The sequence below is a fragment of the Ixodes scapularis genome, unplaced genomic scaffold, assembly GCF_016920785.2.
Source record: "Ixodes scapularis isolate PalLabHiFi unplaced genomic scaffold, ASM1692078v2 PGA_scaffold1__304_contigs__length_218370807, whole genome shotgun sequence".
Taxonomy (NCBI): Eukaryota; Metazoa; Arthropoda; class Arachnida; order Ixodida; family Ixodidae; genus Ixodes; species Ixodes scapularis.
Genome location: NW_024609846.1, coordinates 99,426,548 through 99,452,769, shown reverse-complemented (window position 1 = coordinate 99,452,769; position 26,222 = coordinate 99,426,548). Strand labels below are relative to the sequence as shown.

Genomic DNA, 26,222 nt, shown 5'->3' with positions numbered 1-26,222 from the left:
CAGCCCCGTCTCCCCGGCGGACGCGCCGCGTCGACCTAGCCAAGTTAAAATGCACCTAGGTCGGGACGCGCTACCTGAAAGGACCGCTGAGGCATGGTTGTATAAAAACAATATTAATTGTGCCGCAAAACCCTGCAAACTAAAGATTATAAAAACACAACGCGTCCCTCTTTTTGTACTAAACTCCAATAAATTTCATACAAAAAGAGTCTTCTCTGTTTGTTTTTACGCAAAAACAGGCTTTCAAAAAGCTCAAGGTGACCACAGTACAGACAAACGATAAAGAGTGGCGCTGTTGTCGCATTTAGCTCGGTCTCGGTGGACGCCAGCGGCCCAAGTTTCGACGGCGAGTTTCCCAACTGAGTGTTTTTGTAACGTTGGGGAGGACTATGGATACCCCTTTTTCTAAGAGTGTAGGTGGCGCCACTAAAACTCCGTATAATAAAAGTTTTGTTGATGATACCAAGTTTTTGGCGCATTAATATTTATGTTGGAACGACAAGATTTATAGGAAAATTACCTTTTATCGAGCGGGTATTGCACAACTTGCTATCTTTTTACAAATCACCCATTGACGTCGTGCCGTGTGGTTCTCACGGCCTCCGCTCGCGGCTGCAGGTCGGAAAATATTCTAACTTTTGTGTCGCGATTACCCGGCGGAATCGCAATATTTCGAAGGTCGGAAATGTGTTTTCTGTCCTCTGTAACAAGATTAACAGTGTCAAAAGTGGAAGAGGCAAATTCTTGCAACGTTAAAATCGTTGCACAGCTTTTTTTTAATTAGAGCCACGGGCTTCGATGTCGACAGTCCCGCGGGGTCATCGGGACACCATTGCTCGGTTATAGGGTGCACGAATAACGACAGAAAGCGTCGAATACTGCCCGAGGACCAAAGTAGCTTGCAAGGAATCCGACAAGGCGAGTGCGGCTGTAATGTCTTTAAGCTCCGTCGCTTTCCATATGACCCCGGTCTCCGGCGGCAGTGGATTGCGTCCGTAAACTGAAAAGACGTTTCCTCAACGCCATGATCTCGACTGTGCTCGGAACCTTTTGTGAATGCAGCGCGCACCGAACGCTGCACCGCCGATGAACATGCGGTACACTCGCAGGAAGCGTGCGAGTTTTCTCGTGATAATTGCTGTTTCAGCTTGTAAAATTTTGTAATTGAATTCATCTTAATATTGATATGTTGCAGTGGTGACATTGACTCGATTTTATCATATACAACACTTAGTTGATGGCTCATTTCCGCTGCCGGGTGAGGCTGGAAATTGTTGAAAAGTTAGTTCTATCGTACTTAAAATCGAAAGAATAGAATACAGAAAAAAAAGCACAGGACAACGTGGTTATCCTGTGCTCTTTATGTTCAACTCGCTCGCTTTTACCAGTACCAATTAGTTCTATCGGTTTTCCTGAATCGCGATCTCTTGCGCGATACCAGAGAACCGGCAAAAGCGGTCTTTGGAGTGCCGCTGGTGGGTTGTTTCCGTTGATTGGGCGCTTTGAAGCGCTGAATAGTTGCTGTAGGGTACGACTCGTGTGTTGCGATCTGCGTTTTCGACACCAGTGCGCACGTTTCTTTCTTCGAGTCATGGCATCCGCCAGTGCTGAGACGGGGGAACAGCGGCAGCTAACGTGCCAGCGATAGAAATTAGAGGTTAGTACTCAAAATATTGCATCAAACAGTAAAATAATTCGTGGCTGCTTTGAGGCTTTCTGCGGTAGGATATAAGTACATCTAAGACGTCTTCGTCGTTCATACACAAGGAAATATAAGAACACGGACACGCTAGATAAAAGCAGCGCAGCAAAACGATCGGTAGCAGCTCCGTGTGTTTACCAAAGTTAATTGAGGTTCCCGTGTCGTGTATCGCTTGTTGATTACTAAAAACGGCTAAGCTGCAATAGATTGCAACGTAGCCAATTGCAAGAAAAAATTGATAAATGGTTCATCAGTTCCAGTCATGCGGAAAGTGATGGAGCATAAAAACGATGCGGCCGCACTCGCCTTGCCGGATGCCATGCAAGCTACATAGATCCTCTGACAGTATTCGACGCTTTCTGTCGTTATCCGTGCAGCCTATCACCGAGCGATCGTGTCCCGATGACCGGGGGACTGTCACCATCGAAACCCATGGCTCTAATTAAGTTTGCGAGTTTAAAACAGAAGAAAGCGCGACCGAATTTCGGGCACTCCATACACCCAACACCGACGAAGCATCGGGACTTTCACTCTTTTTACCGACCCAGCGAGGGGGAAAGCGCCGGTAGCCCTTTCCCATTTTTTTCTTTCAATCTTAAGATGGCGCTACCCACGATAAAACGGTCTATACCACGGGTGGCCAGGCTGACCCGGCCTAAGAGCCGCAAACGAAACCAGGAAGCTTCTGAGAGCCGCGGGGGGGGACGGGGGGGGGGGGGGGGGGGGGCAGGTTCAAATTTTGTTCGAGTCTGACTGTACGTATGAGTGCACAAGGCTGTACGACGGTACGTATGGGGGTACAAGGCTGCCAAACCGCGAGCCGTACTTTATTCTGCCTGAAATCCCTTCTTTTTTTTCTAGGGGAAACGCGGAAAGGGGCCGGGGGGGGGGGTTCCACTTATGAGGGATCCGCGAGCCGCACTTGGACCAGCAAAGAGCCGCGGTTTGGCCACCCCTGGTCTATACACTCGCGCGCAGCGCCGCTAGCGGAGGAGCTGGCGTTCGACCGTGAGGCCCGTTCAGCAGCCTGCGGCGCTTTTTCGCATGCCAAGCTGCGGCAGCGGAAGCGCGCACGGACGAAACTTTTGGTTTTTGAGCCGATACGTTGAGGGTGACGTTGCATGAATGCCGGGGCAGGCCTAAGAAGGGCATTTAGCTGTTCTCCTCTTCTTATATATTGAGTTTGAGTCGTTATTCGGGGGAATTTCTCTAGTTGCGGCCAAAAAAGGAGTTGGAGCAATTTTCCGAAAAGCAAGACGGCCGCCACCATAATTGCTTTGAGTGGGAAATTTATTTCGCTCGTCGCTGTAAACGTAGGACTGCTGGAACGATGATATTTGGAGGCGAGTGAGATGTCCACTAAGTTTCTGCACGAAGTGTGCCAAGTTTCATTAAGACAGCAGGTGTGAAAGTTGTTTCTAACGAATGAAGAAATAAAGCTGTACGGTATATCCAATATTGGACCCAAAATGTTGTGTTATAGCGGGCTGTGCAAAGTGCAGATTTGGGCACACAGGTGCTTGGACTTGACAGTAACATGACGCAGCACTTATTCTACAAAAAAAAAGGTGGCATGGGGAAACCAGGTGAAAATTTGTTTTGGGCGGCGTAACTCAATGGGAACCGGTTTTGACCATAAAAAGGCTGTCAAGAGAATACCACTGGTCGGGGGAGGTGGAGACTTTAGAGGTAGGAAGGGACTAGTGGACTGTACTTCATATTGAAACAACTTTACGAAAGGTGGTTCCAAAGCCGAGAAAACGAAGTTGTCGGCCAACACACGGTTTGGCCGCCAAGGGCTTTTGCGATCAGCTGTTGTGCAATAACCTGTTGTGCGAGGTGCTGATTTTCGGCCCACAGGTACTTTGACATGACCGTCACTTGGCACAACACTTATTATAACAAAAAATAGTTGGCATAGCGAAACCAGGTGGAAATTTAGTTTGGGCGGCGTAACTAAATGGGAACTGGCTTTGACCGTCAAAGGCTGTCAGAAAATACCACTCATCGTGGGAGGTGCACACTGTACAGGTAGGAAGGGACCAGTGGACGGTACTTCCAGTTCGAACCACTTTGCGATAGGTGGCTCTAAAGCCGAGAAAAAAAAATTGTTGTCTACAGAACTCGGGGTGTCAGTGTTTCCACATCCAAAAGGAGGCTGATCAAGAAAAAAAGCACACCACATATACTTCCATACTCAAACGCCGATTCTCAAGTGATTCCGAGTTTCATGGTTGTTTTCTTTAGATTTATATTTGTCACTTTATTACCGTTCAAATCTTTCTTCATGAAGTACAGATTGCGTGCCATATTTGTCCGGAAATATCATCGACACGTACGATGGGGACGAAACTTCTTTGGAGGGCATTCCTCCAACGAAATTGGCACTGCATACCCGCGAGTGTGGGATGGCATTTCAGTTCGTCCCATCGGCGCTGACACATGTAGGCGTTACTGGTACGAAAACAAACGCAGAGCGCAAAGCGGCAGTGTAGAATATGTCAGCCGTGCCGGCACAGTGGCAGACATGATCGGGACACCAAATTTCTCGCGTCGTACGGCACGGCTCCACCGTTGCCGCTGTCCCACAAAACATCGGCGAGGTGAAAAACTGTGAAACTTTGTCTCCACGAGATACGACGCATAACTATTGAAGCACTTAATGACGCAGCACAGGCAGCACTTCATGCTGTGAACCCAGCGCAACAGCACCATTCCGACTTCAACGCGTACCAACGTACGCGGCGTGGTTTCGGTTTCGTTTTCTCTGGGGTGCTCACTGCCCACCTTCGGTACCGGCCGCGCGGCAGCGCGCCAGTCGCTTCGCACGGAGTGTATACAAAATGCAGTCTGCATACAGATTCGAACGCGAGTCACAGCGAGATCCGTGTTTCGAATGCCGCATGCCAACGAGTCCACCGAGAAACTTGGCAGGCGGCATTCGAACCGCGGATATTGCGGACTGTTTTTTGTATGATGAATGAGCAGTGTGACCCCATTTTAAACCCCCCCCCCCCCCCCCATAAATTTGGCCCTTGCGTCACCGTCGAAAGAAAGCGGCGTTCACATAAACTATGTCAATTTGTTTCCAAACCATCTCCGTCACCTCCTTATTTACATGTCGAGAGGTAGTTATAAAAGTCGACGCGTCAAGGTAAAGCAGTAAAGAACGCGAGGTGAGACTCCAAGCCAACGGGGGCAAAGTCTAAGCAGGATGCTACACTATCTTGAGCATATGAAACAAACAAAAAAGGCGACACAAATCGAAACTAAAGTCAGCTTTTATTAGTTGCCGCCAGGCCGAGGGCAGATTCCCTGCTCCACATAGGGCACGATGAAGTCCTTGACGTAGTTAGAGACCTGGGTGAAATATTGCGGCCAGTGCCTATCGGAGCACATGTAGGGTCCTCCGGAGACAAGGCCATGCAGCGTCCAGCACCCGTTCGCGTACTGCACGGCGGGGCTGCCACTGTCGCCCTGAAACGGAAGCAGCATTCGGCGCTCTCTTACACATTTTAGAAACAAATCGAAACGACTCTACGGCGTGTCTCTTGTTATAGATTTATTCAATGTGCGTAACGCGAGTTTGACTTCACAATGTCACTGCGAGAGACAAGCAACTGCAAACATCAGACGTAACAGAACCTCGAGACTGCAGGCAGGCAAAAGGCGGCACACAAGAGGTATCGGGGTTGTGGTATGCCTATTCTTCACCGACTCGTTTGCTCTCTCACTTTCTGTTTAACAAACATCGTTATTTTCATTCGTTTGCCCATGACATAAAATACACGTGACGTCGAAATTACCTCCTTCGCGCATACTATGGGCAAACAATTGTTTTGAAAGTACCATCCTGAGGGGGGTCAGATATCGCAAGAGCCAAAACGAGAAAGTAACGTGAAGCCTATCAGTCCTGTAATTAAACGACACTACCCTGGTGCGCCGAGATAGCCCATCTTCAAAGATTAGACGGAGCCACATTACAAATATGACCTGCTAGCGCTGCGTGCGAATGAAGAAATAATGTTAAATATTACGTTTGACTAGAACAATTATCCGTCTAATGTTTAAACCGCTTAGTCGAGGGGCTTAAGACGATCAATTATTCGGTATTCGGTCTAATGAGGAGGCTTTAAAAGTTGTTAAAGCATTGCCAAATTATCAATGTAGAGTTACATATCTGGGGAACACCATCGTCAGGATTCGGATAGCCTTTTAGTGGTGCGGGAGCAATACGTTTTAATGAAGTCTTTTATTTCATCCTGTAGCTTTGTTTGATGCACATTCAAATGTCAAGAACTTACGGCGGAAGAAAAATGAGAGAAGAAAGAACTGCACGCACATTTATTTTTTTGACGTCAAGTTGGCACCTACTAAGCAAACATTTAAACACGAAGCGAGTGAAAAGTTCAGAAGACGCGTAATATACAAATAAATATTTACTACATTCAAATATAAGGATTAAATAGCGCACCTTCCTGTACTTTGAAATCATGCATTGTCGGAGGAGCAGGAGTATTACCTCTGATGAGGTGAATTATGTTAAGATAACCACGAAGATAATTCCCATGCAAACCTCATATTAGGGTCTACGTTTGATCAAATGATCTTTTAATAAATTGGTCTACAAATAATTCACTAATCAATTAATATATACGTTAATCGATAAACTTGACAATCCTGCTTTCAGCGTTAAACAGAAACAGACTTCGCATTTTGCCGCTCTAGACAGTCTTAAAAAGAAAATATAAAAAGACCAGGATCGAACTAAGGCGCTCATACAGACCACGGTGGCCGTGCAAGGCGACGCTCGGCAGTAAGGGTAACATTCAACTTACCCCACAGATGGACCCATGGTCATGGGATGCGCAAAACACACCAGCGTTGATTTTGTCGTCAAAATCTTTGCTACAACCTTCATTGGAGATCGCCTTAATCATGAGCTGATGCAGTTCATTGGGGGCATCTGCACGATAACCTAAAATACAAAAAAAAAAAGCACTCTCTTAATGGATAGTGTTAGCTTACTCCGGAATAATTTTCAAGAAGCAAGACGACTCCGTTGAGGTTTAGTTCAAAAACTCATATTGTCAACGCAGTGTAAGCATTGACTATTTAATGCGTTCCCGCAGTTTACAGCATTAAATAATTTCTCTCACTTCTCTAAGACAAGGGTTCTTCGAATTGCCATGTGCGAGGAACTCTTATTTGTCTTGAACGCAGCCGAGGAACCATTCCAGGTCTTGGCACTAATGCAATATGAAGCAGGGCAGAAGCCTACATACATTTTAAACAATCTTGCACTTACTATAGACTGCTTATGCGTCAATGTGTGGCTCAGGTCGGCTAAAGCTGTGCATAAACTTGAAGGCCGACTGATCACGCAAAAGGAACGTTCGAGTAAATTTAAATGCTCTGGGGAACCCCTGAGGGTGCTCTGGGGAACGCCTTAGACCCAAGGCACCTAGTTTAAAAACGGAGGGTGCAAGATTCAAACGTTTTTGCCATGTACAATCAGGGAAATATGTTTGCAAGACCCCGGTGTCTAATTCTTGCTCCAGCGACGTTGGAAAGCTATTCTTACGAAGGAAACAGAAATCGTTGCGGGACATGGTGGCCTTCTGAAGTCAAGCACCGCTACAGCCCAGATATTAATTTTCGAAATGAGATAAATTGTTCTGGGCATCGAGCCTACTGTTTAAAGCGATTGGTGATTTTACTGCTTGATCGTTAATTGTTCTGTCTTGTATTTTCGAAGCTGACAAGAGTCGACCAACTCACCTTATGTACAAAACTTGCAAGTAATTTGACATATCTTTTTTTTTTTTTTACATGCAACTGCACCAATAAAGATACGCCTCGTGCATTTCTGTTCTAACCAATTTCAACCACACCATACCCCTAGAGTATCCGCACGTGAATATTTCCAATTATTCCTAAAATATCTCTCTAAAAAAAATTTTATATGAAGATCACGCTACATATCAGAGACTCGCTGGACGCTGGAGTGTCAGGTGACAAATCGGGTCACCAAATCACACGTCCGTTTTTTTCAGTGATACACACAATTGCATTAAATAGTTCCTGAGCACTGTCATCTTGGGATTAAACGTGGCAGAGCTGGCGATAATCTGGCGACGCTGGACTTGTTTCTTTTTTTTTTTTTTCGCACGGTGGTTTGATATTTTTTTTAAACATTGGAATAGTCTCTTTGCAACTAAGTTTTGCACGACAAAAAAATGTAAATAAAAAACCCATTAAATTATCTTCATAGCCGTGATAATCTTTTCTTTTGGCGTTAACATACACTTTGCAATATTATGCTCGCAATATATTATTGAGCGTATATTACGGCAGAGGTGGCTAAAAAAAACGGTGTATGCTAGTCGCTGGTGCTAGTCGAATGGTGGATGTTACTTTGGAGCAGGCCGATGCTCTCACGCGTCATCTAGTTGATCACTAAACCAGTAATTTGGGCTTAAGTACATAAGCACCCAGGCAAAAAAATGCTCATTCTTTTATTTCGAAATTATTATTGTGCGCGTGCTAGGAGGGAAATAATGCCGCACACAAGCATCGTTTTTTTTTTTTTTTTTTCGTTTTTTTTTCAGTTCGTCGAAGAGTTTTGATGTCATTTGACGCTGCCGGCGAGTTTACATGTTCAGCGTTCTATGTTTATTGTCCGTTGACATTTACTTACTTTTTCTGTAACCCCAGCCAGTAACGTACATCTCGGTTCCCGATGACACTTTCTGGCCGTTTTCTGGCAAGCAGATCGGACGAATAGCGTCGGTAAAGTTTACCTTGTGATGCAGCTTGATGATCGCAATATCTGTTGTGCGACCCTGTGTCAAGAGAAGGCGAGCAGCGATTAGTGTTGGCCATTTCGTTCAATAGTCGTGTGCTCCGTCGATGCTTCGCACACTACTAACTTGATCCAACGGCTAGCTGTCTCGCTCCGAACTACACGCTCGATAAACATCTGCATTGCTTTTCTTCGGTGCCTATACGATCCAGGCACTTTTCAACAGCAGTGGTTTGGTTGTATGTAGAAGGCTGAAGCGATCAAAATTAGGAAGTTGCACTCTACTAGATGCACGCGAGCCCACATGCCAGCGGGACACCAATCACCAAGATAAACGCTGGACAACGAAAGACCCACAAACCCTCCTCCCCTTGGACCCTGACTTTTTGAAATATCAAGAGTGCTCTAGCACACGTTAAAATAAATATCGGCTCGAATTATAAGCTGCTTCGCATAATGTCAATTTATTCAATCATTCAATTAAATGCCCAGAAAATTATTTTTTTTCCCCCAAGATTAAACAAAAACCGCTTCTTACACTTTCCATTTCGTGAATTCCACAATGCAACACGGTAAGAACATTTACGGGAACAAACCCTTTTGGTGCAAACAGCAATGACCGGTCATCAGTGCTCCCACTCCTACGGCCCGCTCAGAGAGTCCACCACTCAAAAAGGCCAGAAATGTGCCTCAAGCTGGATAATGTCAGAGATCTACTTGTAAGACAAGGACTGCAGTATGAGCCGTCACGCAGGGCGTGTCAGAGGTCGTTCCAGATCAAAACCTACTTTTTGTATTTTTACCGCCGTTCTGTGACTGTGAATATCAAAAGTCCTTCCCGACATCGCTGTTGTTTGCTCGTGCAGCCGATTTATTACGCACAGCGATATCGGAAAGGGTTTGTCCCGATATCGTTGCAATCCAGCCACGAAAGGGATGTATACATCCGTTTCGCGACTTTATATACGTATACCACTACGCAATTTAATTTAGTCAATCGGCAAAAATGATGATAGCATACTACATGCGAAAAACAAAAAGAACGACTATGATATTATTTATTTCTTTTTTTCTTTTTTCGTGGAGGTCTTTCTAGTATTGCATAGCTAGAAAATGGGCGAAGATGAGCGATACAGTAACCACTAAAGGATATGTTAGTTTTTTTTTTTTTTCAACTTTTGGTCGAGGAGCGCCCGCAAAATGTACATGCTTCGCAGTCGTGTGAACTGTCCAGATTTCTATCATCTCGCGACTCATACGTTCATTTAAACAGGCACCGAAGCACCGCGTTTTTCAGGCACATGGTCAGGAACTTACCGTTCTCTCGCCATTAAAAAATCCGGGGTGGACGCAGATATCTTGAACGCCGATGTGCATTTCCGAGTCTTCTTTCACTGTTCGCAGGTGTGAGCCGAGATGCACCGTCATGTTCCACGCTGCTGGAATACTGCGTAAAGACATGTCTTTCTTTTTTTTTACGTTTAAAACAAAATGGCTAGTTGAACTATAGATGCTTCATGTTCATTCGGACGTTCAGATACGTTTGAGTGTTTGGAAGGGACAAAAATAAGATACCGTATGCTCAAAAAACTTTGAGCTGTTTTGTTTCGTTGTTTTTATTGTTGCGCCTTACGAAACCCCTTATCTGGGAACTTTCCCGGTCAATCATTTGTAGTGCCAGTGTAAATCATTCGTATCATATAACTTGAACAGGTCATCTGAAACCAATTCGCAACGTAATGGCTGCAGCGTAATACTCAATTACAATTTCCAAAAATGGCGTATATAGTCGTTGACAGATTGAGAACCACAGGGCGTGTCTTTCGACGGTCCGGCCAGCAGCACGCGCTCCATGCCGTCCGCCCTGCTTCGGCTGCGTGCCCGCCCTGGAGGGGCACGAGTCGCCGAAGCGTTAACCTCGGAAATAGAGGAAGCCCGTGCTGGAGGCGGGACGACTGAAGCATCCTCCCTGTCGTCCTCACCCTGTCGTTGACCGTATATAGTCCGTATTCGATGTCAACTGCGACTTTTTGGCCGCTTTGAGCGACCGAGGTTGGACCGTAATCTCACACTGCGCAGTGAGCGGCGGTGATCACATGCTGGTCGTCGATCAGGGATCCACCGCAGTGATCTGTGGGCAGGATGGGAAGAAACGCCTGCCAGGGCCAGCTCCCGGGAAGGGCCGCTCGTCCGCCGATGAGTCGGTCCCCGGAGTCGAGGGACGGCTGAACGGCCGGCCGGCCGCAGTCTGCGGCGAGGGGAGAGGCACATCCACGCTCAGCGCGTCGCCAAGTATTGCGACTGACGTTCATCCAGGAAATGCGACTATACACTGCGAGTAGCCTGTCGCCTGGTCGCATTTCGTGATATCATGTAGGTCACACACGATGTCGTCGTGTTGTTGATGCAAAATTTTACGAACTTGGAACTCGCTGAGGTCTCAACCACGGAAGGGGTTACTTAGCACCTAAAGCCTCGCTCTGATCGTACGTCGTACAAAAGACACGTGGTGTTCGCTGCCGACATGATGAGAGAATCATATGCGGGCACGCCTCAAGCATTTGCCGAAACATGATTGCTTCATATATATATATATTGTTTCTATGATTCTGCAGACAATATTGGCATGACCATAGGGGGGAGGAGGAGGGGCATACCCTCCTCTCCGTACCCTCCTCCTCCTCAAGAGCTGCGTTCTAATTCGGCATTACAGGGAGTTGTAAACGTCTTTCATTTTTTACGTAATTTATAATATAAACCCGCTCTATAACATACTGCATATTAGTCACCGATATTAAAACAAACAAACATCAACTGTGGTTTAAAGAAGGTTACTTGCAAGAATAACAAAATTAGCTTCTCTCAAAAATCCCTCCATTCTTTCCAATTTAGCAGAGAGAACAACGACCCTGTAAAGGAGTTGAGTGGAGAAAAAGTACGGCTCTGTTGTCCACTCTCCCCACACTATGGCTGAAACAGTTTGAGATGCGCCCTCACGGAAAAACAGGGTTCATTTCGGGCCTACACCTTTTATCAAGCGTGGCATGCATTCTTTACCGTTCTGAAACTATGTGGTTGAACTGGGGGTGATGTGTATATTTTTTTTTAGCGGAATTAAGGATAAATGAAGAGTTAGAGGTAAGGAAAACAGCATAAAATGACACAGGAAAAGGAGCACAAGCAAAAAATACCATTCACATTCGCCATGAACTAGACCCTCCCCAAGTAGCACCGGTCGGGAACAAATGGGTTTCTATAAGTATCTGTATCTGTATTCCGGGTCACTTTTTCGCCGTTTATGCGGGAGTATCTCATGGATATCCCGTTGCATAAGAAAACATATGTAGCTCAGTATCTGTATTTTGGGCATTAAAACACAGGTATCTCAGTATTTGTATTCCCGAATACTTTTTGGAGTATCTATGCTCAACTGTGGCCATTGGCAACTACGATTTTTTCCATAAGCTCGGGTATCCTTAAAGACACACTTGGATGGAAACCTAAAAAATGTCATAGGTTCGGTTTTCGCCTAAACCTGTTTCATATGTTTCTTTTTTCAATAAGAAAACGGGCATACACACTGAACTATGTTTGAGTCTCCTCATTTTATATCACGCACGGTAGACCATACCCTTCAGTACTTAAGCATTTTCCCATACTACTTCTTTCACCTCACTACTCCTCAGTGGGACTGCTCACTTACAAATCTCATGTAATCTCATTCAAGCTAACTCTTTATTTTTTGTAATTATTAAAGACTGATTGCATCTTGTTGACTAAAAATATTGAATTTTTTTGTAGCATTGTATAACGATTATTTTTTGTTTTTGTTTTTTTCTAAGGATGTGTTACATTTCATGCTTAAACTTTGTTTTATATCTGTATATAGGTTTCAGATGGATTGCATTACGGACCCCCTTTCTGAAGTGCCTTCGGGTGTTGAATGGTACCTAGAATAAATAATTAACTACATAAGTAACAAAATCATGGCGGTGGAGCATTTCTCGGCACAACTTGATTGGGTAGCAACTAACTTGAAGACGGGCCACCGACCATATCACTCTACAGGGTGTCATAAGAGAAAATTTACACGGTCTTTTTTACCGCCAAAATAAACTAGGCATCGCCGAACGCTCACTCTCGGTCCAAAGGTAGCGCTAGAGGTCACAACCAGATGTCAAAGTTTCAGCCCGATCTGATAACTTAATCAAAAGTTAAAGTGATTTTCTAAAAAAATTCAATGGGAAAATGGAGCCCATTTCTGCCCGTCTTCGGTTTCTGGTGCCATAGAACCCCATGTGTTCGAAAACTCCGTCGGCCGCCATTTTAACATTGAAATTTTCAAAAAATCACTTATAACTTTTGATTGAGTTAGTCGCAAGTTAAGAAAAACAAAAACAAAAAAACACTTAAAACTTTTATACGCTTGTAAGCCAAATTATACTCAGGAGCAAAAGCGATAAAATGTAAATGCAGTTTACCCGCGGGACTTAATATTTTCATTCCAGATCTGAAATTTTTTTTCTTTCACTCTCAGCTGTTTTTTAATATATTTTTTTTTATGTTTCATAAAGGCACTGGCAATATTCTCGACTTTAAAACGGCGGTATCCTGTTTCGCTGGCTTAAAGGGAAGCTACGGAGCTTGGAAAAAAATGAGTTAGAAGTGAATTCTAGTGTATTTTTACCCCGTGAACCCGAATACCCAAACCATTTCCTGCGCAAGTATTGTTAAACGCGAGAAAAACGCGAAAGACAGTCGCTGTCCGTGACGTCATTGACGGCTCTTTTGGCTGCCCAAGGCTAGGGAGGCGGGACTTCAGTCCCATTTTGAAATTGCTCGTATGGCTCTCCGGCGCGTCGCATTGAAATACAATTTTGATATATGTTAATCTAAAGGCCAAATGAACGCAATTCAAGCGTTTTTTCTCAAATGTAGAAGTGCCCCATCTTCCCTTTAAGTATTCCACTTTATGTTTCGAAGCTTCGTTTCAGAAGCCCTCTTTATGTTACCCATTTCCACCCTCTGTTGAGACTCTCTTCGGACTCTGCTGCTATCCCCGTGATTCTGGTGGTACCAGATGTTGCTTACCCTTTTCCCACGAGGCCAACGATGGAGTTAGCAGGAGGGCGAAGACGATCACACGCATGGCTGCTCCAGATGGGTTTAGCTTCAGGGCTCGGAGAAGAGTCTGTTTGCCCTGCATCTTACTGGTCCTTAAATACGCCGGCGCTGTTATGACATTAACTTAGTCAGGACTTCAAGAAGATAATCCTATCTTCGGTGCACTTAACGTTTTAATAACTCTTTGTTTCATTGCCATTTATCGAGCCCGTCTGCGTCACTCGAATTGCTAGCTGGTAAGCAATATGCCAACTTCGGTTATCTAATATATGAACCCCGCCTCGATTCGCTTCATTCGTGTTGAAGCGCAAGAAAAAACCTAGTTGGTAATAGGCTGCCAATACTGTTGGTAATGTTGCTCCATTGTGGCCGTCCCTGAGATATGGATGAGGGTATCGGGATCACCCTCAGGTCACCGTGAGATAATCTTTTTTGAAGAGCGACCACTCCGTGCCAGCTCTTCAAAAAACGCTGAGTCGCCAGCGCGAGCTCTCGATACCACATCGTTCACCCGCCGGCACTAAACAGCAGATTAAATTATTGCGCCACAGAGGTATCAGATTTCAACGCCGTGTGGGCTGCCATATAGATATGCTATAGGTGACCTCCATCGGGACACCTTGCCATTCATTGTGGCACTTGCTCATACACCCCTGCCTTCAGTGACACTAAGCTTTTGCACGTTATAAAGATAAGGCGTGAAGGGAACTTCATGAGACGTTTGAGTTTAGGAGAGAAGAAAAAAAAACATGCTTTAGTGACACGTCCCTAGACTTGTCAACAATTGAATACGAATATCTAAAATGCGGGCTGTGCCTCAATCTCAATGTTTGTTGATAGCTATAAATACTTTAAATAAACTTGAGTTGAGAGTGCGCTTTGTCCTTTTTCTACTTGCCTCAATCCTTGCGTGTTTCTTTTTTTTTTTTTTTTGCTTTGTTTTCTTTAAGCACATTATTCCCCGAAAACACCTTTATAACGCTCCCCACTATTACCTAGATGTACGTTATAAGTTATAACTACCCCACAAACTATATTCGCGACTCCAATTTACTATAGGCGCCGCCACTCGTTTTTCAAAATGGCGGCTGTAGTGAGGGCCCGAGATGCGTGCCGATATACCAGTCGCTGACCCTGCCTAGTGTGCTGGCTTCATTGAGTAACACAAATTATTCCCGCTTATACGAGGAAGCTAGGGTGTTATGAGCGCATGACACCTCTTTATCCTGAAAACAAAAACGGTGTTTAGCGTAATATTTACGCCAGGAGGCACGTTTTAATTCCGGAATGAGTCCGAAACGAACCTCTATTTTGGATTTAAGTTATCGGCATAGGCGTTAATTTTCGATTCTTCCATAACTGAAGATATGTCTCGCAGCGTAATTATCGAGCTAAAGAAATTGTTCGTGAGACTGTATTTTGTGACATCCGTGTCCGATCGAGGCACTTGAAAATATTTGGAGAGTTCAGTATCACTTTAAAGACAGGGTATTTCATGCACCTTAGAGTTAACATAGAATATTGTATTTGTTGAAGGAATCAGTGGTGATATTTGTGTGTTCTTGCTGCCTTTTCTCGCTCAGATAATTGTCACGTGAAATAATGAGCTGCGAGCCTTTTAATGTGTCTTGACGTATTTAATTGATTAGATGCTTTAACATTATTCCCAACACTAGAATAACAGAATCAATCCAAATGTTACAAATTATCGTCATGTGTGATGACTTTAGAATATGTTCAAGAAATGTATGAATTAAGAAACGCTATTCTCACTCAAAGACGCAATCCGAGTCAAGACAGCAGAAGTGCGCATGTGTTTCTTGAAGCAACGTGTGACGCACAGGGCTTAATATTAAAGTCCAGTATTTGACTGTTTGCCTTTCTTGATAACGATGTTAGAGTTTTTCATATGCTAAAAAGAAAACAATGAGAAATTTTTGTTAAGGCTATTGGTTAAATTGTGTATTTTCGTGATCATGGCCTTTACCGAGGGCTTACAATGCCGGAATTTGTATTAATAATAATACTAATACAATTAAGATATTTTTGTACGTAGTTTTTCATGCTATAATATAATTTGTTGCCTATGATCTAATTTCAAACGCGCGAAAACGTATGGCGATCAAAAGTTTAAAAATTATCATCACTGGTGCGAATTTGGAATTCACAAGATATAAAATAAGAATAGCCTAAAATGAATTAAAATATTTTAGCTAATCTGAGAAATCCATGTAAAAGTACATTAATTCTGGGTAAAGCGTCATTATGGTGCTTTTAAAGTCGCGACTTTCGACAATCGGCAAAACTTCCAAAGTCTTCTCCAATCCTTCCGGGCCAAATGTCCATTTTTTTTAATGACCAATTTTTTTTATAATATTTAATTTCTTTATTTTTTACGGGCCGACGTTTTGCCAATCTCAGGCTCTCCAGTTCAAAGGAACGCCTGCCCGCTTGCACGTCAGCTCACTGCAGCACGTTTCGTTAACACTGGAAACCGGTGAAAGAGCAGTGAGTTTTAGTATTGCGTATACGAGCGGACGCAAGCACTGTGTGTTTGCGTTAGCGTTGCGTATTCCACACTGCGCGTGCGCGGAGTCCAAAATTGCGGTCTTGGACTGGAGCATGGCGACGACGTGGCGCGGAGGACGCAACTCTAACGCAGACGCGCACCGCCTGTCTTTCTTTCTATGCGCAATACTAAAACTCTCCAGTAAGGTACAATCCCATGCCGGCTGCAGCACTACATTGGGCCAGTGAAGAGTGTTGTTTGCACTAGGAAATGACATTTCGCGACCCATGATTGCCAGCAGTTCCGCCGTGTCCGCTTAGCAGAAGAGTACCCTCACTAGTGCGCTTCCCGTTTCCTCCGCGGGAGGGCGAGAAACTTGCTGGAGACGCGAATACCCGCGGGATACGCCCGAACGGCTATATAATATAAAAAAAAAGTTGCCAACACTTTCTATTTTTAATCAAGTGCACCTTTAGAAAGAAGGTCGTAATAGGGCATTTCCACGTTAGATCGTGCAATGACGGTCCGGGTCATATTTCTTTTTCATATTTATGTAAAAAAATATACAAGGGTGAAAGCGCTGCGCCAATTGCGCAATTGTGCGCCAATCCACTTTCGCTGCGTCATCCTGCTCTCAAGAGCATTTTGCGCCAAACCTAACCGAACAAGTTTTTTTTTTTTTTTTTAATTTGTAAGGCTATATTTATTGGAGTACTCTCTTTTATTGGCCACAGTGGTTTACCGTGTTGTCTTTGTTTAGGTAATTCTGAACCAGTAGGAACTTTTAGGAAACCGTTAACGCGAACCGCGCGTTAACGGTTTGCTAAAAGTGCACCGGAGCCTTTTTGAAGCATGCTTTTAAGTGCGCGCCAAGTGATACCGTGACCGCGGGGCATGCTTCCAAGACTCCGGTTGTGCAGAACACTGTCAACGGTTTGCTATACAAGTCCCTAATGCTATGAAACCACCATACCGATGTGGCCGTGAGTGTAGGCCTGATCTCCGAAAGTGGCACAAGGCCGCTTTGTCAGAGTACCCATCAGAACTCTGACTAACAACGAAACGATGCCTCGATGCATTTTGTTCGTCATTTACCTTTCTTTTTCTTCAGGATGGCACTGAGCATGAGTGCGTGTATCCGAAATACAACACACACGCGGATTAAATCGCGGATACCGTAAAGTCTTTTACTCACGCCCGCCCCCGAGAAAGCACACATCCCGTGGTTTTATCACAATTAACTGCGTGATTTGCGGTATCGGTACGCGACAAGCGTGCTCGCCGTGGGTTCTCTCGTGCTTATCGCACCGCGACACGCCAATCTGCAGCATCCGCACTATCCGGGGTATCCCTTCTCATAACATGCAAATTCCTAACTCGTTCCCGCATTTTTTTCTTTTTTTTTTTCTTTGTATGTGATTTTTGCGCGCGATATCGGTTCCCGTGACACCCGAGTTCAAGGGTGCCGGGTGCTTGCCTTTATATCGGCCTGCGAAGGGCGAATGCGCTGCGACCGCGTTCTGCTGCCGTCCCAGTGACAGGAGAGTTCATAGAGAATTCCCGCGTACTTAACGCACACGCGTGTTCGCCGTGTCTGTGATGCGTATCAGTAATGCAAAGACAGTAAATGCGCAGGCGAGCTGGATAGTTAATCATGATGTTTAAACCCCGAAAAAAAGATTTATTATTATTATTATTATTATTATTATTTTTAATCAAAGCTAATCAGAGCTCGGTGTCGTTCTGACGTCACAGCAACTCCTGCTCAAGAAGCAGACGACTTGCACTCAGCAGAGGCGCGCCCAAGCATTTTCCACCGAATGACGCCAGGCCAAGCTTCTCAACTGCTTGGGGGTCGAAGGTCAGCGCGTCCATGACTCTTCTACTAGCTCCCGTCGGACCGGTTTCAAGCGACCTCACCGGTGGGAGAAGGTCAGCTAGTTCAACAAGCGTCCCCCGACGTGTACAGCGAGACCGTCAGAGTCCTCGAGGCAAAAGTTTTACAGCCGATCAACGAGACCTGCAACAACTTCGATTTCAGATGAGGAAACAACAAGGCCGGAGAATCCCTGCGTGAATTTCTCGGACGTCCAAGCATTAGCCGCACTGGCGAACTTCGGCACCGACACCGAGGTCGCCATTCTACGCAAGTTTATGGTGGGGACTGCACCCACAGATATCCAATAAGGCCTGCTTCTGGACGCCGTGTTTCCGTTCAGCTATGGTGCCTGGAACGCGTCTCCGACTGGTGTGCTTACCGCGTCCAAAATGTGACCGCATCTCCACGTTGTGAATGATGTTGATTGGGGCGACGCTCTGGTGGTGCTGATGATACTGATTTTGTTCATAGGTAGAGCTGATGGTGCTGATCTCTTTTTATTGCTCATAGGTAGTGCTAAGTTCCGGATTACGTTTAGACTTCACTATTACTGCTTCATGGTCGGTGAAATGCAGAGCCAGTGGTTCTTCTAGCGGATCAGCTTGGATCCGCTAGAAGCCGTGGGAACGCATCTCCACCGCTTAAGCCAACGGACCATGTCAGAAAGAGAATGTAAAAAAATTGGCTTGCTCTTTATGTTTATACAGCCTTGATGGAGATGCGCCTCAACGGGTAATCGGTCTCTTAGCTGTAGATGAGAAATTTAGCCAGTGCGGTACAACCGCTAACCTGGGATTTTTAACGTGCATCACGCAGTAGTGATCACACGAACGCGTGCCGGTACGAAACTCATCCAGATCGAAACGGGCGGGGGCGGCGGGGATCGAACCCAGGAGGTTCCCAGCGCAAGCTTTCGCTCCACGCTCCGAGCTGAGACGCGTTAGCCCACTCGGCCACTTCCTCCCCCAAAGAGAATGTGTGGTGTGGAACGTGGTTATATACGCATTTGAGCATTTGACCGCAGCGCAATCCGGTCTATAAACGTTCAACCAATGCATGCAAAGTTTAACGCGATTATATACGCATTTGACCGCAGCGCCCTCTCTTGTATAGACGTTGAGCGGCTACATGCAACGTTTCATCCATGACATCCCCAGCTCTTGAGTTCCTAACACATCTCAGAGCCCCCTACTCGTCCCGCAGTCGTGGCCGAGTGGTTAAGGCAATGGACTAGACATCCATTGGGGACTCCCCGCACAGGTTCGAATCCTGTCGACTGCGCAAACATTTTTTTTTTCTTTTTTTTTTTAAGAAGACAGATGGGATGGCAATCGATGTGAGCACGGACGCCGGACAAGGCTAGACCCTAGGGAGCTTCGCCCCTAAAAGTGGTCCCTCGTTTTCCGCCTTATGACGTCACTGAAGAGTCATGCTGCCGCCGCTCGCGATCCTGGCGGTGTCCCAGCAGCGGTGGTTGATGTGGCAGACGCCTGTTCTGCTGGAGGTCGCTCTCCAATGTGGCAGCCCACGAAAGCTTCGGCAGAAAAGAAGTTGGGTCGCCGTAACGACAGCGACACTCGCGTTCGGTAGTGCTACTCGCAGCTTCTTGTTAGCATTTCTACGACCAAGAGCCAGGATCGCGACATGCAACAGCACGACACTTCGGCTTCTGTGACGTCATTTGTTGCCACTTCGGGACCACTTTTGATGTATGGGCAGCATAGGACCCTAAACACACCAGTCGAAGACGCCCTCCAGGCACCATAGTTCAGTGTCGGTAAGGTCGTCCCGCATACAGTTATCAATATGGAACGCGCGTGCCGTGATGTTCGAGAATGGGCCATGACGAGCACGGCTGCATCGTCGACGGCGCCGGAAGAGTGCGTGACTATCACGTGGAAAAGCGTGGTAGAGGAACATGGCGCTCATCCACGCCGAGTACACACAAGCCGTGTTTCAAAATTTACTCGATTTGACTCCAGAGTAAAGTGCGGTCTAAACCAAGTCGCAAAACGTGCTCAGCAATAAATAAGCACTGCTTTATTCTTTGTGCTCATGCATATGTGCGAAAATGCTTGTTCTGCGTTCAAAACATTACCGACACGCTCGAAATATATAAAAATAAAAATACACGTAAAAGCTGTTTGGCAGAGGAAATAATAATAATAATAAAACTTTCATAGCCCACATACTTTAAACTTTACGTTTTGAATGTTTTTAACCGCTCGTAAAGATGTACCACGGGTCATTTTCATATAGTGACAAGGCGGGCGTATTTTAAATATATAAGCGCAACTGGATTACTGGGGAACTTTGAACACACTCTACATTCCTTTCGATTGTTATTTTGTTTAGAATCGTCGCTCGTCTTTACTAACCTGCTATGGAACGGAGGTTTGGGCCTTAAATATAGCGATGTTTAACAACGTTCACTGGTGAAAGCTGTTAAACTGTAGTAACAAGCAACAAAATGTACAATAATAGTAAATTTTGCGTCGTTTCAAATGAAGTAGTTCCTTGGTAAACAATTTGTGAATGTGTCCCTAAAAAGTGCTTATTTATATATTTATTTATTTATTTATTTAAATGCCCTCAAGGCCAATCGGCATTAAAGAGGGGAGTGCGAGTAACAAAATAACATATAAAAAGAAACAAAAGGGCAGAGTACATAAGGTATCATGGCGGCTCAGGACAGTAAAGATGTGTTTATAGCATTTTTAAACATTTGGGTATCAATAATATAAGTTACGGAAGTCGGAAGGTGATTCCATTCCAAAGAAGTTTTAGGGACGAATGATAGTATAAATGCGTTGGTATCACATTTACAAATTCCAACTTTGAGGCGATGATCGATGCGAGGTGAAATGTAGAACGGTGGGATAAAAAGACGTTGCTTTATGTACGGGTTAGCAAGATAGATCTTTTGAAAAAGACACAAACGAGCAACTTTTCGTCGGAGAGAGGTTAGGCAGGGACAAGGTGATTTTCATGAAGCTTACACTGGCAGTGCGGTGACAGTTACATAGAATAAAACGGGCAGAACGGTTTTGGACCGCTTCCAGAACATTAATTAGATTAAACTGACTGGGGTCCCAGATAGAAGAAGCATACTCTAATTTAGAGCGAACGAGAAATTTATACAGTGTCAATTCTAAGGCTGACGGTGCAAGAGCAAAGTTTCTTTTCAGGTAACCTAGCATGCGGTTAGCGTTATTGATGACATATTCAACATGCAGTTTCCATGAGAGGTTGCAAGTAATGTGAACGCCCAAATATTTATAAGAAGAAACAAGGGCCAAAGGGACGTTGTTGGGATGGTACAAGGACATATTAGGACTATTACCGTGATATTCTCATAACTTTACTTAAGTTCCATATTCTATAAAGTTCACACCAGTGGTACACAGCATTAATATCTGTCTGGAGCTTTAAAACATCAGAGTAGTTAGTAGATTTTATATATATTACACAGTCGTCAGCGAAAATATTAATTAATGATGAGACGCAATTAGGTAGGTCATTGATGTAAATGAGAAACAGTAGAGGGCCTAATACGGATCCTTCAGGAACACCCGATGTGACGGAAGTGGGGGAAGACGTGTTCTTATTAGCAGTAACAAAATGATATCGGTTAATTAGAAAACAGGCTATCCACTCAACTACGTTAGGATAAATACTTAATTTGTCAAGTTTTAATAAAAGCAATTGGTGAGAAACTTTATCAAAAACCTTACTAGATCTAGAAAAACACAGTCAACTTCGGACCCATAATCAAGGATGGAATGAAGATCGTTAGTAAATGACAAAAGCTGTGTCTCACAAGAATGAAATTTCCGGGAACCACGTTGGCCCTTGTTAAAACAAATTCGACTCCAGGAAATTCACCAGTTGGGAGTATATTATATGCTCTAGTAATTTACATGGTATGCTAATAAGCGAGATGGGTCGAAAGTTAAGGGGGGAATGCTTATCACCTTTTTTTGTGTAATGAAATCACCCTGGCTACCTTCCAGTAGTCAGGTAAAATGAAAAGTTCAAGCGACTGAGAAAATCGTTTAGAAAATATAATAGATGAATACATAATTGAGTTTTTCAAGAACTTTTAGTTAATATTATCAGGACCAGCTGAAGAAGACAGTTTTAAATTTTCTATTCCTTTAACAATACCAGTGGGGTCAATTACAATGGGGTCCATAGGTATAAAATTATATTCCTGGAGTAAGCAGGATGGTGGATTGACAAAATTTGAAAATGAGTCAGCAAAAACATTGTTCAGGATCTCCGCACATACATCACTGGGGATCGCACAACCGTCAAAACAAAGCGAAATAGACGACTTGTTTTTGCTGTTAACAGTGTTCCAAAATTGTTTAGGACTAATGGCTAGTAATGTCGGAAAGGTGATATTAAAGAAAGAATGTTTGGCGCTTTGAATAGCAGGTTTGTACCCCACAAGAGGGTCGCGATAGGCTGACCAGCGATCCGGTTTGTTAGAGGACTTAGCGGCCCTAAACAAACGTTTTTTTGTTTTTTTTCTTATTGGAAAGCCGCTTGAGTTGGACATTGAACCAAAAAGAATTAGTGTGGGACGTTATCGATCGAAGCGGAATGTATGTATCCGTGAGTGATTTAACAATATTTTTAAAAAGGTCCCAATTTTTTTGAACTGACCGTTGTGAAAAAGAATCGATGTAGCCATCCACAAAGAGAGGGAGTTCATTGTTAATGGCATCAAAATTCACTTTCTTATAATCTCGAATGAATTTGGTTCCTTTCGAGGGAGTAACTACAGGTAACTTTAAGGTGATGTGTAACGTACAGTGATCGCTGAGCTTAGGAAGATGAGAAATTTCAGAAACAAGATCGGGTGAGGAAGTTAATACAAGGCCAAGCAAACTGGCAGTTGTGGCTGTAACACGTGTAGGCTTTGTGACAAGCTGAGTTAAGTTGAAATCAACGCATACATTTAGAAAATCGAGACATTCTGACGAATTGGGGTGAACAGAGGGACACACACCAGTCCACAAAATACTAAGATAGTTAAAATCTCCCAAGAGAAAGACGGGAGAGTCGGGAAGCCTGGTTAAAATCAAATTAAGAACGTCGCGTAGCTCATTTGGGAAGGTAGCAGAATAATTCGGCGGTCTATAACGAACACAAAAAACTATACGTTTATGGCTTGCACTAACGCAAACAGAAAGAAACTCAAGATTAGTTGAAATGTTCCCACAGAGAGATATCATATTCTCAGATACAGCAATTAACACACCTCCACCGGATCTGAATTTTCTATCATAGCGATACATAATGAAGCGCTTACCACTCGAGAAAATTTCGCTGTCACGTATTTTAGCAGAGAGCCACGTTTCTGCGAGAATAACTAAATCAGAAAAACGACGATTCTAAAACGGCATTAAGTGCGTCGCGGTTTTTTATGACACTCCGTATATAAGTAAAAATAATCGAAGGTTGTTCAACAGGAGGACGATGGCTGTTATTGCTGTTAATCTGCTTAAGACGATGTTTGTGCAAGGCTAGAAGATCACCTATTAGTCGAAGCGCTCGCTACGGCCTCCTGATGACCCCCAAGCTGAACGACGGAGTCGGTTTCCAAACAATAAACAAAGACCTTTTTGTCGACGTAAAGCTTGTTATAACGCAAAGTAAGTGCAACATTGGGATACGCACCCTTCGCGAATTCTATTAGCTTACGTCGCGCGTGACGGGTTGCCGGCAAAACATCCTCGTTTACGAAAACACAGCTACTTTTTAGTACTGATTTTGAATTCAAAATGTTATCACGAGCCTTTAGGTTTGCAAATTTCACAATTAGCGGACGACAACGGCTAGCAGAGATGGCGCCTATTCTGTGCGCCCGAGCAATACATTCCACGTCAATATGCAAGTTCATGGCTCGAGACAACACCGTTCTTACCTCCTCCTCCGATTGAGCCCATGTTTCACGATCGGAATCCTCTATTTTCTGAAAGATTAAGTTATCTCGCCTGATTCTATCTTCTAATTCGTCAAGGCGCGAGCGCAGAAGAGTCTTTTCTTTCCTGGCTTCATCGGCAACGCGCTGCGTGGCTTCAAGTTCGCTCTGCCATTCGTCGAGCTTCAACGCTTTCGTTTCTACATTGACGAGTCTTTTATTCACGTCAGCTAGTTTATCTTCCATCGACTGCTGGCTTTTCCTTGCGTTATCAATGGAGCTTACTAAGCTGGCTTGACCTGTCTCAAACTTGAGAGTTCGGGCATTAACATCCTGAAGTAGTTATAGCATTTCGTCCATCTGCTTGCTCTGGTTGTCCTTAATGGGGTTTTCAGTTACGGAAGTCGTGCGAGGACCGGGGTTAAGCTCGACATCTCCGCTCAGAAGTAGCACCAAAGAGCACAATGCATCAAAGCAATCAGCTATGCAACACCACAGCACTTCTGGGCGAAGCAGCACTACAATGCAAAGATAATCACATTTCACTTTTGAAAAATGTTGTAGTTTACCCACCTGCAGCAGAAACACCACGGGGTTAGATTGCGACCGCATTCTTTCGAAGCTGCCTCGGTTACTGGCAGTGTTGCCAGGTGGTCCCACCAAAAAAACGCCAAACGACTGGGAGGTATAGCCCAAATATAGCCAAAGCCGTAAAATAAATATAGCCTCAAATAGCCAAGACTAAAAGTAATGATTGTTAAGCCTTATATTGCCAATTTCTCACACTCGTACAATACACGTTGCAATCTCTGTTTCAACCCTCAGATGCACCGCCTTTTGTGTACATTTTCAGAAGTGCAAAACACACAGACAGATTTATTGTGAAGCCCGGGAGATATGATCATACAGCAAAATAACGAAATACAGAAGCAGAACAGCCAGAACACTGGGTATTTCATGCCAGAGCCCCAATATCTCAGGTCCTTATTAATATCCCACCCGTCTCTTTTTCTTTCTGAAGAATATTAGTTTCAGCCATTCGTCTTCACACTATTTTTGATTCTGTTGTCCTTTCTTGGGATGGACAACGACTGGAAGGTAATCAATTGTTTCGCGGTAAAACTGCAGACTTCTCATTTTCATAAACTTGGGTGCCTAAGAATTCTCACAATGGGCACCAAAGCTGCATTTGGAGAGTTCAGACTACGCCGGGGCAGAGCCATGCGCGTCCGGGTTGAAGGCGCGCTACCGGGCCTGTGGTAATAGTGCAATCTGTTTGGTCTGCTCCACTGCGCTGTAGGGAGACCGCATGAACTCTGCAGGCATTGCTTCACTGCGCATGTTGAAAACCCCGAAGTTTGTAGAAGTTTGAAGCCTTTCTCCTTCCTCTCTCTCGTCTTGACTGGCCAAAAGAGAAACAATTTTTTTTTTTCGAAATTGATTAAAAGTTTGAAAATTAACTAGCCGAACCTTAAAGTTCGGCGTCGAACTTGAGGTTCAACCTAAGTTCGCCGCATTCTTAGAAATATCCCAAAATAGCCACATAGCCAGCCACAAAAATTTGACGCCAGCTAGAAAAAGAATGTTGCCCAATTTGGCTATATATAGCCCAATCTGGCAACACTGCCCACTGGCGAATCCGGCAATTTCGGTGCCAAGGAGGGGGGCGGGTCGTGAAGCTTCCGTCGATGTCTATGGCGATGAGATGGCGTACCGTCCAAGAGGAATTGAAGCAGAAAAGTTCAGGTAAACTAAATAATGTTCGCTGAACAGGTCACAAACCACGAACGAAGTGGGTTGTCGAGGCAGGCATCCTGGCAAGCTGGTCCGGCTGAAGAAGTCCACCGGCAGCAGAAAGGACGTAAAAATCTGCAGCAGAAACACCACGGGGTGAGATTGCGACCGCATTCTCTCGAAGCTGCCTCGCCCACTCACGCGCTTCGACACTTTTTCGTGCTTCGACACTTTTTTCTTTTTTTTTTGCAGAGAAATAATTTAATGTAATTTTTATATTTTGTGTACATGTCGTAAAACTTTAATAAAATAAGTAAAAAAAATTGTTACTACGTACGTGCACCCTTCGACGTAAAATGGACGACTTGTGCAACGTACTATAGCGAAGCCTTGGAGATGTCCACTACTCGAGCTTCGAAATGTTGTATCTCCGGAAGAAAATGAGCTACGGCGTGCTTCTCAACAAAGAATGACTTAACATATATTTTTACAGAAATCTAAAAAAAAAAAAATGACCCGGACCATTATTGCACGATG

General features: G+C 44.5%; 1 protein-coding gene and 1 pseudogene across 1 annotated transcript; both read right to left on the bottom strand.

Moving 5' to 3' along the window:
* Positions 1–4,965: 4,965 nt before the first annotated feature.
* Positions 4,966–13,951, bottom strand: LOC120835973 (chymotrypsinogen A-like). Its single transcript, XM_040206179.2, has 6 exons — positions 13,599–13,951; positions 10,578–10,755; positions 9,825–9,954; positions 8,403–8,547; positions 6,541–6,680; positions 4,966–5,179 (listed from the first exon to the last, which is right to left on the bottom strand). Exons 1-6 carry the CDS (start codon positions 13,711–13,713, stop codon positions 4,988–4,990), a joined length of 900 nt encoding a protein of 299 aa, XP_040062113.1. The 5' UTR covers positions 13,714–13,951; the 3' UTR covers positions 4,966–4,987.
* Positions 13,952–23,531: 9,580 nt separating this feature from the next.
* Positions 23,532–24,563, bottom strand: LOC115315582 (annotated as a pseudogene).
* Positions 24,564–26,222: the final 1,659 nt, after the last annotated feature.

Coding starts and splice junctions, on each gene's coding strand:
- LOC120835973 (XM_040206179.2), bottom strand. CDS start 13,713: ATGCAGGGCAAACAGACTCTTCTCCGAGCCCTGAAGCTAAACCCATCT. Junction 9,955..10,577: donor ACCGCCGCTCACTGCGCAGT/GTGAGATTACGG, acceptor GTCTTTACGCAG/TATTCCAGCAGCGTGGAACA. Junction 5,180..6,540: donor ACCATGGGTCCATCTGTGGG/GTAAGTTGAATG, acceptor CTTCCGTTTCAG/GGCGACAGTGGCAGCCCCGC.